The sequence below is a fragment of the Sinocyclocheilus anshuiensis genome, unplaced genomic scaffold (assembly GCF_001515605.1).
Source record: "Sinocyclocheilus anshuiensis isolate Anshui unplaced genomic scaffold, SAMN03320099.WGS_v1.1 scaffold112, whole genome shotgun sequence".
Taxonomy (NCBI): Eukaryota; Metazoa; Chordata; class Actinopteri; order Cypriniformes; family Cyprinidae; genus Sinocyclocheilus; species Sinocyclocheilus anshuiensis.
In genome coordinates this window covers 1,115,512-1,130,501 of record NW_015557175.1, presented here as the reverse complement: position 1 = coordinate 1,130,501, position 14,990 = coordinate 1,115,512, and the positions used below count along the sequence as shown (strand labels likewise).

At 37.2% G+C, this 14,990-nt stretch overlaps 1 protein-coding gene across 1 annotated transcript in view; it reads left to right on the top strand.

The window, feature by feature from the left end:
* antxr1a (ANTXR cell adhesion molecule 1a) overlaps positions 1-14,506 on the top strand; it is a 56,931-nt gene extending 42,425 nt beyond the window's left edge. Inside the window, exons 17-18 of the mRNA XM_016473750.1 lie at positions 2,092-2,172; positions 13,377-14,506. Coding sequence (XP_016329236.1) covers positions 2,092-2,172; positions 13,377-13,793 — 498 coding nt within the window. The 3' untranslated portion in view covers positions 13,794-14,506. The remainder of the gene's footprint in view (positions 1-2,091; positions 2,173-13,376) is intronic.
* Positions 14,507-14,990: the final 484 nt, after the last annotated feature.

The window sequence follows — 14,990 nt, the reverse complement described above, 5'->3', positions numbered from 1 at the left end:
ACATAATAAATAACACATAATAAATACATGAATATATAAATTCAAATATTTAAAATGTAAAATATTTAATTTGTGTTCCATTGAGTAGAACACTAAATCTGAGTTCCAATTCAGGGGCTGCTTCTTTAGAAGGGCACAGACTTTGAAGGCCAGACGTTGCCGCCTAGCAACTGTGACAGCTGCCGTTGATGAGTGGCAGTAATGTTTGTACTGGATTTTTTTTTTTTTTATTATATTTGATATTTTATATTTTCCAAATTAGATATTCAAATAAGCTGAAACCCAATACTTAGAGTTAAAAGTGTAATCAGCATGCCCTCTCAAAAATAAAACAGAATAAAAATGAAGGAGCCTTCACATTGGGACAGCCTTATGCCCGGTTCAGACTACACGATTTTAGCCCGATTTTGCCACGATTTGCTTGACGTAGGGTGTCGTGGGGATTCGTAAACGACAATGAGCATCGGGACGCAAGATTCCATCGTTTCAGCACGTGTAGTGTGTCATAGTGGACGACAACCGATTCCACGTCTGCGATGCTTCACGACATCACGCCAGAAAGACTAGCATGTTTAATTTTTTTTCCGTCGTCCACGACGAGTTCTGTCACATTGGTGACGTTGACCAATAGCAGCACAGAAGCTCTTTCATACACTGGTTTCATGAAGCGCTTCAGCAATGTTTACACTCTTGTTTTCGGAAGTCATTCGCTAGTTCCGCCTTCTCGATGACATCACACGCATCGTTAAAGACGGCACGCGGTGAATGGTCGGGAAGCAACGTGTAGTCTGACATGTTTCTTGTCCACGACACGAAAAGATTTTAGGAGTCAAAATCGTGTAATCTGACACAGTGACTATCGTGACCGACAAAAATATTGTGTAGTCTGAACCCAGCATTAGTCGTGCTGCTGTGAGGCATTCAGTCTTGGAATTTCACCTTTGAAGGATGCAGCCTCTGAATTGTGATGCAGCTAAGACTAAAGATGACACTAATTCTGTTGACAGTTAAACATGAGCAGCCCCCCACCATGCAGTTCTCCTGCTGAATTAATGCGTAAAAACATGGCTTAAGATGTCAGTGCTTATAATCAATCAGCTTGGGGATTCGTAATATAGACCAGAAACTGTGGTGACCTCCGAGAAACTGTGCCTGTGGAGTCAGCACTTTGCTACACTCAAAACCAGGTTTCCCTCATTTCACCTCTCTCCACTAGCTCACTTTAATAGATCTCACTGTCCAAGAGCTCAGAGCATTGCCAAAACTTTTTTCCCCCGTAGTTCGTTCTTTTAGTCTGTGTATCTTTACTTTGGATATTTATTTCTTTCCTTTATTTGTTCATCTCTGTATCTAATGTGTCTCCCCGGTATTTTTTATTTATTTTTTTGGGAGAGAGGCAATGTAACCAGTATGTGCCACTTTTTGTAATCCAACTTTACATTTAAATCTTCCAAAATCCCCTTCTGTTCTTTCTTTCACCCGTTCATGTTCTCTATTCCACCTCTTCTTGACAGCAGACAGCAGCAGCTCTTGTGCAATGAGGGTCGGTTGTCTTTATTAGGAAGTTGGATCGAGGCTGAGGGACATCAGAATTCTATTGTATATTCATAACCGTGGAGCAGATAGCAAAGCATTGATTCATTCTAAACTGTGGCTTTGAGATTTATCCGTCTCATATAGTGAGCCAGAGAGGCCACATGTGGGGTGTTGAGTTCAGGAAATCTCTTTGTTAATATAATCTATTTCTCAGAGTTTAGTGACTGAACAATGTGAGGAACAAGTTCAGTCACAAACCCATGAAGACTTGAATCATACAGAAAACAGACAGTTTATACCAGAGTTGTCCAATCCCGCTTCTGGAGGGCCAATGTCCTGCAGATTTTAGCTCCGACACACTTGCTTGGAAGTTTCTTGTGAGTCTGAAGAGCTTGATTAGCTGATTCAGGTGTGTTTAATTAGGGTTGGAGCTAAACTCTGCAGGACAGTAGCCCTCCAGGAACAGATTTTATTAATAGACAAACACATATGCTTGCTTTTTTTTCATCTTAATTTTTGTGTTTTTGGTGTTTGTTTGTTTGTGCTGATGCGCAGGGAAAACTGGATGCATTGTGGGTACTTCTGAAGAAAGGGTATGACAGAGTGTCCATCATGCGACCACAACCTGGAGACAAGGTAAGACTCTTTAGTCTTGATGTATAAAAAATGCATTATTTATATGTATAACTAAATTATAAAAAAATATAATAATAATAATAACATGCATATACAGTAGTGCATTCAAGATAACATGTAAGACTTGAATGCACTGTATGCAACTTTTAACAAACAAACAAACAATAAATAAATAATAAAAATAAATAAATAAATAAATAAAAATGTATTATATATATATATATATATATATATATATATATTTGCCAAATGCACTATTGGTTTGTTTTCTACAGAAAGGATGACTTCTGTTGAGTTTTGTGGATTTTTTGTCAAGATAAAAGTTAAAAAAAAAATGCATAGCAACTTAGCAATAATTATTGCATAGCATGTTATTCCATTTTTTTTCTTTTGAAGCTTATTTTTATTTATTTAATAAAAAAAGTAAATTTGCGACTTTTCAGACAATTCATAAATTGTGAAAAGTTAAAAAAGACAATTCTGAATTGTGAAAGATAAATTGCAAGAATAAAAAGTCTTTGTTTCTGCTACAGAAATAAAAAATTAAAATAGCAATTGTGAAAATAAGCTTTGATAAGATTCCTCACAGACCCTGTTTGATACTGAAAATCAGTGGACTTGCAGATGAAATTCGTTCTATTCATTGACAGTAGAGTAATTTTTGTCTGCACCAATTTGTTTTTGAGTGTGGAAACATATGAACAGACATGCGTAGAATGATGTGAGGTTTAATCACTATGAAGGAAAAACAGTTGGGATATGAGGATTTGGATATACGGACATACAGTACTCTATACACTATATGAGTAGCTTATAGCTTGCAGTGGTATTCATTTCCACTTTTAAAGATGGCCATGTCTTTGAAATGTTCACCAGCACAAGGACTCTAAAGCTTATAAAAGATCTTAACTTACTCTTCTTGATCCATTTTCACAGCTCAACAGAGCAATCTGCTAAATCACTATTATAACTGTCAGTTAATTCAATATGACTTGGCTTTACTGAAGTGATGAAAACCAGAAATTAAAAGACGAATATAGCACTATTCCACAGCTTGATAGGAAATGAAATCCAGCCTCACACTGATGGAGCTTTACACAGAATAGATATAGACAACCAAGACCTTTGTTCAGTTCAGTTTTAAAGAGGTTATTTTTTTTCATTTCTGGAGCTATATGTATGAGGAAAAAATATTTTGTGTTCCACATAGAAATAATATCATACGGTCTGTAACAGCATTAGGGTTCAATAAATGATGATAATATTTGAATTAACTATATTTGTGCATATTTAGTAATGTTTACTCAAACAAAATCAACATTGCCAAAAACCTATCATGAACATTAATGACAAATGCTGCAGTTAGACTTGGCCTCCTCTCTATAGCATGTATTTGCTTTCACTCGCTGCTTCTTTTTTAAAACTCTTTTATCCTTGCCTGAATGGAGAACAACAACAGACCAAGTGTAAAAGCCCACCTGTTGCATGCTGGGTCTCCTGGACTAAGCAAATAAACTGAGGAAATGCATATCAAATATCCCAAATGGCAATGACATTTGCATGAAATGAAATACAAAGTTCTTTAGGGTGAACTCGCATGTTATTTCTTACTTATGCAAATGATGATTTGACTATAAAGTTGATGGCAGGTCACATCCACTGAGAGAAAGGGCTCATTTAAGTACTGAATGCTTTTCATGGTCTATTTGTCAGGGTTGGTTGCAGGATCAGCAAGGAAGAGTTGAGGCGAGGATCTATTAGCAGCAAATGTAATTTATTTACAAGACCAAATAATATACAAGAGAACAAGAAAACTAGAAATACACAAACCAACATAATACTTGCCAAGAACAGACAATGAATTAAGCCAAACAGGGGGTATAAATACACGAAAACGAGAAACCAAACAAGACACAGGTGAGCATAATCCGTACCTATGGAAACCAAATGAGGACATACAGAGGGTAAATTTACACAACAACGTTATTCTAAAAAGGGGAAAGTTTTTTTCTTTGCTTTTTTGAAAAGTTTGACGTACAGACGACAGTTGAACTCAAAGTGATCCCCGTTTATACGGATCCGCAAAAAAAGCTAAAAACGCTGCATTATGTATGCCAGGCCAGTAGTTGGCGATGTCACTTTGTAAAGAAATGTGCCTGCACACATTCCTATAGACTGAATACATAGTATGCATACGCATGACATCACCATTTTCACAAATTTGCGTTTTTGTAGTTTACGCAGAGATAATAACGGTATCGTTTTCAAAAGTTTTCAGGACCCCAAAATGCTGTTGTTGTGTAAACAAACAGCCAAAAGACATAAAAAGATTTCAGTTTTTAGTTGAAAACTGTGTCATGTAAACACCCCCTGAGAAACCATGGAATCTAATGACATGAGGGCAAAACACAGGAATAGAACTAAAACACACACAGACTAGACGTGATACAATTAAATTTAGTTTGAACTGTTGGAGATCTACTGAAAAGTCAGGACATAGTCAGGCCTAATTTAGAAAATAGTACACTGGTAACTGATACCAAAAACGCCTTACCACCTACCTTTAAAATATATATTTTTTAAATTAATTATATTATTCAGCAGGGGCATATTAAATTGATCAAATGTGAATAAAGACACAAAAAAAGTCACAACAATTCAAAATATATTTATTCTGGTTTATAATAATAATAATGATAATAATAATAAGCACAGCACTGATAATAACAAGTATTTTTTAGCAGCAAATCAGCATATTAGAATGATTTCTGAATGATCATGTGACACTGAAGACTGGAGTAATGATGCTGAAAATTCAGCTCTGCATCACAGGAATAAATAACATTTTAAAATATATTCAAATAGAAAAGAGTTATTTGAAATTGTAAAAATATTTCAGAATATTATTGTGTTTGCTGTATTTTTGATTAAAGAGCAGGCCATATGGATCTTCGAAAAATATCTTTTTTGCAGTTACATGCAGTAACGTAGCTATCCTTCAATGTAAACAGTCTGCAAAGTTGTTAATTAAAAAAGTGCATGATAAATAAAGATATTGTCTCTCAAAAGAAAGAGTCGACTCTGAACCGCCTTAACGAGTCGTCATATTTTCGAATCTTCTGCCTGTTACCTATATACACCACAAGGTAACACATTTACATAATCCCCGACCTGCCCGCGAAATACGAACACTCTGACCTGCCCAAAAACACTTCCGCTAGTTAGTGTATTTACATCATGTCGAGAAGACGCTGTGTTTTCAGCCTCACTGGGCATTCTAACACAGTTCCCACACGTGCACCTCAAATAAGTAAATAATAATAATGACTGCAATAAAACTGCTGTGACATCACGTAAAGTACCACATACAAAGTTTCAACTTACCACTGAGAAACGTCCTGATCAAGTCGTGCTTGCGATGGAGTTTCCAGTTGAGCGACTGCATTGGTATCATCCTCGGTCTCGGGCTCGTATTGATAAGGTAATATCGATGCCATTTTTGTAAACTTATAGCATCTTTGTTTACAAGTAATGCTCCGGAGCAAAAAAAAATTATGGTAATGGGCGTTTCGTTTCCAACACGCATTGTATATGGAAAGACCAATCACAACAGACGCAGCCAGCTGACCAATCAGAGCAGATTAGGCTTATGGAAGGGAGGGGTTTACAGACCTTAAACTCAGAACTGCTTCGAACAAATCGTTTCGAAATCATTGAAAAATGATTCTAATATTAAATGTATATTCTGAAAAAATTACAATGTTTTCTGACCTTAGATGCATTTAAACCTGTTGTAGGGGACTCCAACACAATATTAGGACACTTTAAAATATCATATGACCTGCTCTTTAAATAAATGCAGCATTGGCGGACAAACTTTTTTTAATAAACATTAAAAAAAAAATCTTAGTAGCCTTAGTGCTTAAAAACACTCAGAACACCAGAATACCACATAGCAACAGTCTAGCATCAACTTTTGCAAATGCATGCATCACTTACATTTTCTTCAGAAAGTTAGAAACTCTAGTTGCATCAAATCTAGATTGTACAATGTGATGCATCTTGTTCTTACAGTGCACTGCCAATAAGTTGATTTCTCCTGCTTGTACTAAGAGCAGCTAAGATAGGTGGTCATTTTCTCCACTTCAAAACGTGCAGCTTTATTTTACCAAAATAAATAGATAAGGTCCAATGTCAACAGATCCGTTTGGACATAACACCATGTGAAGTGGGTGGTGTCATTTATAACTGAAGCTCACTGTAAAACTCAACACCCACACCCTCATTTTCTCTAAGGAGCTCGCTTAGTAGTGCTAAATGTCAAATTCCACTGTACGTTTGGAGGGTCAAACTGTGAGTCACATTTGGCTTCAACTTTGGACCTACTCCTCTTAAAGAGAAGCTTCACAGATTGCACAACATCACAACCAATCCTGCAGCCCCATCTATCTGCAGGTAAGATGGAGTTGAATCAGATATTTGCTGAGTGATGTAAAAAAAATAGCACTCGCATCATAGAATGACATGTACATTGATACTTAACACAACTGACAAGCAAACAGACTCAGGAAAGAAGCTTAAAGGAAACCTGGGCCTAAAAGGTTTAACAAAGAAGGCAGACCAATGGGCAAAAACAATATATTCTAGATTTGTATATCAGGAAGATGATACAATTGCTTTACAAGAGAACAACCAAACATAGTATAGTAATTAACAGCATCGGGAAGGCGACACCCTCAGCAGTTAAAGAGTCTGATGACATCACACTATGAGGTTATTACCATTTCACCGCAACACATGAAGCCACTTGGACGCATGCCGAAACTTCAAAACACAGCCAGATGCTCCAAGATAAATAGTGAAAGACATTCAGTGACCTGGATGACTGTGTGGTCACAGCCCTTATGAACAAATACAGTGGCAGTCAAGTCAAGCCAAATCAAGTCACCTTTATTTCTATACACAAGAGTTTGTTTCAAAGCAGCTTCACAGTATTAAACAGAAAAATAACACAATCAGTGATGCAAACTTCCATATCCAAATTCTGCTGTAAAGCAGCTCAAAACACTGTCATTATTATTGACACGAACTGCACGGTGACACGAAGGTAGAGGATCTAAATGCAGGTGAGCTCACAAGGCTAATGAGACACAGGTGCAAACAATTAGTGCTGATGAGACCGGGCAGAGGATTATGGGGAATGAAGTCCTTGATAGAGTGGCAGTAGACTGGAATGGAGTGCCCTCTGGTGGTTATCAAGGGCACTCCAGATGGTGATCGTTACAATTATTATATGTTGGTTCAATTCAGATCAATTACAGTCTGAAGTTCGTCAGTTATGAAACCAGTTCAGCTATAAGCAGCTCTACTGAAGACAGCAGTGTCATTATAGCTCATGTTGATTCAATTTAGTTCAATGGCGGCGCTGATGTTGCAAAATGTGTTATAGTTACAGCTATAAAGCAGCTCTACAGACAAAAGTGTCAATATTAGTTCGAGTTTTGTCAATTTGTTGATATTACTGAATATTAAGTCTCTTTCAAACCCCAACTAAGCAAGCCAAAAGGCGACAGTGGCAAGAAACCCAGACTCAATCAAGTGATAGAAGGCGGAAGAAAAAAAAACCGAAATTTATAATGAGACGTGTTTGTAAACCTGTTTTACAGAAACTGCGGTTTTCAGACAACATAAACCTTGAGGTTTTAACTCTTGCAAGTGAAAACAAAAGTAATTTTCCTACTATAAAGTATTATTTAAAAAAATATATCTATTTTTCGTAATATTAGCGTGTCCAGAACACATGGTGTTCCCGTGGAATCATGTCCAAAAACTATATATCATGTAGCTCAAATCACTAAAAAAGTCAAAATATTCCAAAATGTTGTTAGAGTTCCTTTGCAAATGATATTTTCTAGGTTTGTGCTTTTGGTGCAGTTGGTGGTAATTAACGTGATGATAAAAGTGCATATGCGGAGCATTACACTGAAACAGCTGTGAGCCGTTAAGCAAACACAGACAGCTATGCTGCCGGATAGGGATGTTGCTGTCTGGCAAACCCATCAGAAGATTCCAGTATCTGAAGCCAGCTTTAAAATATTTGGCTTATATAATGTGGCACAGGATGTAGAGGGAGTCCGAGTTAACTGTTCAACGGGCTTTGCAAACATTTTGTTGAAAGCTATTGTAATCTTTTATGTAGGAAGTATGCACTTCTCTCACTTTACCAAAACACTCTCAATGTGTGGACTGTTTGCTCTGAAAACTGTATGCATATCCAATGTTACATTAACAAAATTACTGACAAAAATATTTGTTTGACAAACATTAAGGAAGCCAAAACAAATTATATGCATCATGAAGCAAAGACCAAAATGACATAGAATATCAGTCATGGACTAAATTGATACTGACGTTTATTTGCATGCATGTATAAATACTAATAAACGTTGAAATAAACATTAAATAAGATTAATAAATTCGTTAGAAGTATTTTTAATTGTTAGTTCATGTTAACTAATGTTAACAAATGAAACTTTAAGTGTTACCCAGTAAATTTAGTCACTTACCAAAAACAGACAGTCAGCACTCTGGTGAATGTGTGTCAGTCGATTGGAATTTCTAGCATTGGTGGGTCTGACCCAGATTCTTAGCGTGACGTGAGTTCGGTGGTTGTGTCTTTTGGTTTGCATAGCAACTGTGTAAATGTCTGTTGAGCTTTGAGTGGATCAAGACATCTTTCGTTTTCAAAAAAGAAAACAAAAAGGGAAATTAACTAGCTTTAATGCAAGTTGCTGCCAAATGCTTGTCCAACTAGTCAGTGTGGTCAAGTTGATGTTACATATACATAAAATCACTGAGCAGCATGGATCTGTTGCTAATTACAAGCACATGATATTTTTCTGAGCTGTACAGTGATGCATAATAACTTCCAGATTTAAACTGCCCATTTACATTGTAGACCATTGACATTTAAGATCAGTATGTCCCTGTCAGGGATATCGCACCCTTGAAAAATGTTTTTTTTTCCCTTTAATTTACTTATTTTCAGTATTAGTTTATATTGTAATAGTTAATTTGTGTATATATATATATATATTTTATGTGTATTTTAGAGGAGATGTGTATGTTTAAATGTATAAAATGTTCAATTTTATATATTTTTTATTTTTGAATTAAAATAAAAAAAATTTTTTGAAACTGCTGTTTTCATTTTTTATTTAGATAATGGAAATATTTTTTCTCTGAAAGTTACTGATTCCGGCTTAAGCCTGTTTTAATGCAGAGTGGTATATATGCCAAAGATGCATTATTATGGTGGATGCAGTGCGCATAAATCTTATCCTGTTGTCTGCACATATGTCTAACATGTGCACTGATAAAATAGCATCAATACTTCCTTTTCAACAGGAAGGTATAATTAGGTTTTTGATTTGTCATTTTTCTGTGAACTCTGAAGTGACAATAAGACAGTTTGAGCTGAGCAGAAGACAAAAGTCTGGGAATGAAGACCAGACATTTAACAGAGGAAGAGGAATTTTGATTTAAGCAGTTACAGAAGGCGGTATGAGTTGGAGGCATGTTCTTATTAAAACTGTAGGGTCTGGCGACTGTAAAATTAAAAAGAAACTAGAGTTGGCTGCTGTCCCGACTACTTCTGAGAGAGACAGTGTGGAGACAGAGAGAAGTTTGCATGCGTCTGCTAGATTCTTCTGAAATGAAGGCACAACCAAAGCAACAGTGTTCGGAAAAATATGACAAAATGAAACTATGACTAAATATATACACCATACTGTGCAGTGTTTCCCATGATTAGACTATAAAACTCTCTATATCCAAAATCTCTATATATTTTCTTCAGCAAAAAAAGAGGAGAAAAAAATAGACCTAATGCTTGGGGTTGCCAGATGTCAAGAGTCCCTATCAGAGCTTTTCCCTTAAAAGGACACATTTTCTGCCCTGTGTTTTACGTGTTTTTATCTTTACAACCTGGCAAACGTGTATTTGCTCCCTCTACCCTGCAGAAGAAGTGCTGATGAGCTAAAAACTAAAAAACATAGACAAACATCTACATTTGGAGTTTAGGGATTTCCATTGAGATATTCTGCTCAAATGAAAGTGTAATACAGCCAGTCCGTGTTGAACTAAATCCAAACGTGGATCTCAACTATTGTTTGTAATTGTGTTTGCTGAATAAAAGCACTTACACAATTTTTGTTGTTGGTTTAATAGAAAAACATGGATATTATTTGGAATTAATATTAGGAATTTCGCTGTTTTACCTTTTGAGAGAAGCTTTTGAATTTGACCAGTTTTCATAATGTAGAAAGTGTGTTAATTTATATGGTCATTTAAAATATCAGGATGCCAGATGAGGTAAAATAAACCACGTATATGAGTTGACATTCCCTTTATTTGTGCTTATAGGTGAAGACAGACTAAATGGGAAAAAAACCCTGACATAAAGCTAATCCAGATGAAGGAAGAGATGGAGTAGAGGGCTGGTTCTCAGTTGGTTTTGCTTCAAGCCCTAGATTTCATAGTGCACCCTACAAAAAATTGTTTATCATATAAAAGTAATCAATAATGTCCCTAAAATTAAACACTAAAATGTATTAAAATCATAATGAACTGAAAAAGCAAAAGAATATGCAAAATTCGGATAAAAACTGATCTTAAATTTCAATTGTCTGTCTCTCTGCAGACAGTAATTCAACACACAAAACAATTTTTAACAGTTGACAGGTTGCCAATTTATTATAATTATGTACAATTATATTGTGTTAATAATGGTTTGATTAAAAGTGTTATCTTAACTTCCAAAGTCCCTTTGAAGTTGGCATAAAATGAAAATTCACCTCATCTACTGAAACACTGACATCTCTGTAACTTTTTGTCAAGAGTATATATTAATATGTCAAATTACAAATAAAATATGGCAACACAGTTATGCATAAAAAAGAAGGTTATTTAGCCTAAATTATTTAGCCACTGATTCCTGACAGGACCAACTATTATTCATGCACATTCCAAGGCAACCAAATCATGTGATTGGCTCTTTTAACTCAAACGAAATCATAAACCAGGTCTTCTGTTCCTCCACATTTATATCGTTATTGTGATTTCTTCCATTTGTTTTTCTATGAGTAGTTGGTCTCTGTAACCTTATGTTGTCTTACAGAGCTATACATACCAAATCCTTTCAGCCTTTGATGTTCTTAATTACAATACATATTAAAAGCTCTTAACTGCATGAACTCTTACAGTGTGTGTGTGTGTGTGTGTCTGTGTGTGTGTGTGTGTGTGTGTCTTTCCTGGGGCCAGCGAAGGAGTTCTTCATTAGTTGACAGGAAATTGGGACAGAGTTCTCTAATTTTCCATAAGTGTTTCTAGTAAACTACCAACAACTAGCCTTTCCTCTGTGTATCATTAAAACTTGTCTGGCATTTATAGCTTCCTACAGCTACAGCAGACAGAAAGACCAGCACGCCTCTCAGCACTGCAGTCTGCCTCTGAGTGTATGTTTGTCATGTTATTTATTGACGGTAAAGTCCATCATGGTTGCTGCCCATTTCCCAACCACATGCATTTGGAGATTTAAGACTAATATTCCTGGCATATTCACTTCATCAGAACTGGAGTCAATTAACATAACACACATTTCTCATCTGCCACGTTGACCTACATGATGGGAAAAAAACAAGCAAAACTCTCTCCAATATTTTGAATTTGTACTCTAGTACCCATGTCAACAACTAGCTGTCAGTATGACATACTACACCTTTAAATATCAACTCGATTTACTAATTCCCAGCAAAAATATAGTTGACGTATTTTATTCACTTTTTTTTCTTTGTAATCAATCTGAAATCCAAGTAAAAACTTGACTTTTTTGGGACAGAATCTCTTGGCATTGTGCTGATGCTTACATTGTTGCCATCGCAGACAGTCAGTCCTTAAAAACGACTCTGAAATTGAATTTGTGTGCAATGTGAACAAAGACATAGAGACTCAGAACCTCACAGCAACCCCTGACAACCACCCAGAGCACCCTAGAAACTATATGGGAACATGACATATCGTGTGGGAACTAAATGGGATAACTACATGGGATAACTACATGGGACTGTACATAATTACATGGGAACTAAACATCACTCGGAACATGTTATGAACTACATAGCAATGTCTTAGCACAGAACACCTTAGCAACTGCAACATGTTAGTGACTGCATATATAGCTGCACTCTAAGAACTAGCTATAACACCTTAGCAAACGCATAGCAGCCTGCTAAAACTCCGGAAGAACACAATAACGCTGCCTAGCAACACCCTGCCAACCACTAGCGCATTGACAACTACCCAGAACACCCTAGCAACTTCATGGCAACATGCTAAAAAACACTCAGAACATGTTAATCACTGTATAGAAACACCTTGGCCAGTGCCGATAGTCCGTGGGCAGTGCACCAACATATAGTGCCATTGCGCTTCGGGTGTCCCGAGTTCGAGTCCTGGCTCGCGGTCCTTTCCCAGTCCCGTCCCCCTCTCTCTCACAATAAAGGCAAAATTGCCAAAAAAATACATCTAAAAAAGAAAAAAGAAACACCCTGGCAACCACCCACAGCAGCCTAACAACTGCATGGCAACATGCTAGAAACTATTCAGAACAATGTTATCCACCGTATAGCAACATCATGACAGCCACCCATATCACAAATCAACTTCATGGTAACATGGTAAAAAAAAACTAAAACAAGTTAGCCACAACATAGCAACACCTTGGCAACCAACCAACCTGCTAAAAACCCTCATAACATGTTAGTCACTGTATAGCAACACCCTGACAACCCCCCACAGCAGCCTAACAACAGCTACAACATAGCAACACCTTGGCAACAATGCCAAATCCCTAGCAACTTCATGGCAACATGGTAAAAACTCAAAACATGCATAACAACACCTTGGCAGCCACCCACAGAACCCAACATGCTAAAAACTTTCGAACATGTTATCCACTGCATAGAAATGACTTGACAACTACCTAGAACACCCTAGCAATTTCATGGCAACATGGTAAAAAAAAAACTCAAAACATGTCAGTTGCCACATGGCAACACCTTGACAACAGGTAATCACCACACCACATTTTCTTTAGAAAATGTTACATTTTAAATAATTTGTTCTGTCTTCTCTTTCTCTCTCAGGGTCGCTGTATGAACTTCACTCGCATCAAGTCTCGTCCCCCTCCACGCTATCCATCCTACAACCACCATTCTTCACCCATCTACACCCCTCCATGCACCCTCAGCCCACCCCCTCCTCAGGGCCAGCTGCCCCCTTCTCCACGCAGTCCACCCGTCTCCCTGTCCCCCGGCTTTCCTTCGGCACCTTCTACGCCCCCACCTCACGCCATCAACCCATCTCCACCCATCACTCCTCCTCCATCCTATTCTCCACCCCCTGTCTGGTCCTCGTCTCCTAACACTCTCTACTTTTCTCTGCCCACATCTCTGCCCTCTCTTCCACCATCTCCTCCTGCCTCCCTGCCGCCGCCTCCTCAAGCCCCGCCTCCAGGAAGAGCTCCTCCTCCAGATCGCCCACCTCCACGACCTTGTGTGTAATGTGGCACATTTGAGTGGATTACTTCAAGGACTGGAAGTAAACAGGAAATATACATTTTCCATATCCTCCTCAAGATTCCGTTGCTGTGTGGCCTAACGCAATAAAACTCGATACAAAGATCACCTGTGGCATCAAGGGCATTTGCTTCGTGAAGGAACAATGAAATGGAATACAAGCCACCATGAAACTTTACAGGGAGCAAAACTCAGAATCACACACCAGGCATCGCAAAGAAACGGAAAATTCACATACGAGTTTCTCAGCAGACGCCATTTGTGAGTTTAACCAAGCTTTGAGAATGGAAATGGCTGGTTCCATTAATGGATTCATGGATGTTTCACAATTGCATGCACATGGGACCATCTCATAAAGGAGATTTCCACAATAGAGGAAAGATGAAACTTTTCGGGGACTTTCTGATTCAGAGCAATTGAGAAAATATATGCACATTTTGACTAGCTTCACCATATACAGGTCTTCATAAAAAAGGCAAAACTAAACATTGGGTCTCATTTACTAAAAATTGCATGAAAAAATTCTGCCAGATTTAAAACTATGCACATTAATTGGATTTTAACTTTCTAATGTTGAAAGACTGCATACCCTTGATTACTAATTTGCATAAACACACCCATCTCTAAATAAGGGTTTTATGTACAATAGAATGCAACAATCATGTTCCAGAAGTAAAAATGCCATTCATTAGCTGTTTCCATCCACTTATTTTTATGCACATTTTGGGATATTGCATAAAATAAACGCTGAATGGAAATGCCAAGATGCGCATAAATTCTAAAAATGCGCATAAAAAGACTTATGCGCTCAACTGAGTCGGATAAATTTTTTATCCAATAAGAGAACATGCATATAAACTATGATGGCAACACATTTACTGAATAAATTACTCGATGTGCATCAAAAAATGTCACGTGACTTTGCACAATGACCGCGTTTATTGCATTTTGTCTGCGCACTCTGAGGCACAAGTCATTTATTATATATGGAACAAGACCCACAGTGGCTTCTCCTACTGCAGCAAATTACCTTTTTTTTGTGATATTTGGTGCCTGTTTTTTTTCAGGAAGTGACGCTTTTGTTCTCTTTGTTTCGCTGGATGGAAACAGTGCTTTATTCACACATTTTTTATGCGATATTCCGATTTTGTGCATAAGTTAAATTCGCAGCTTTGGATGGAA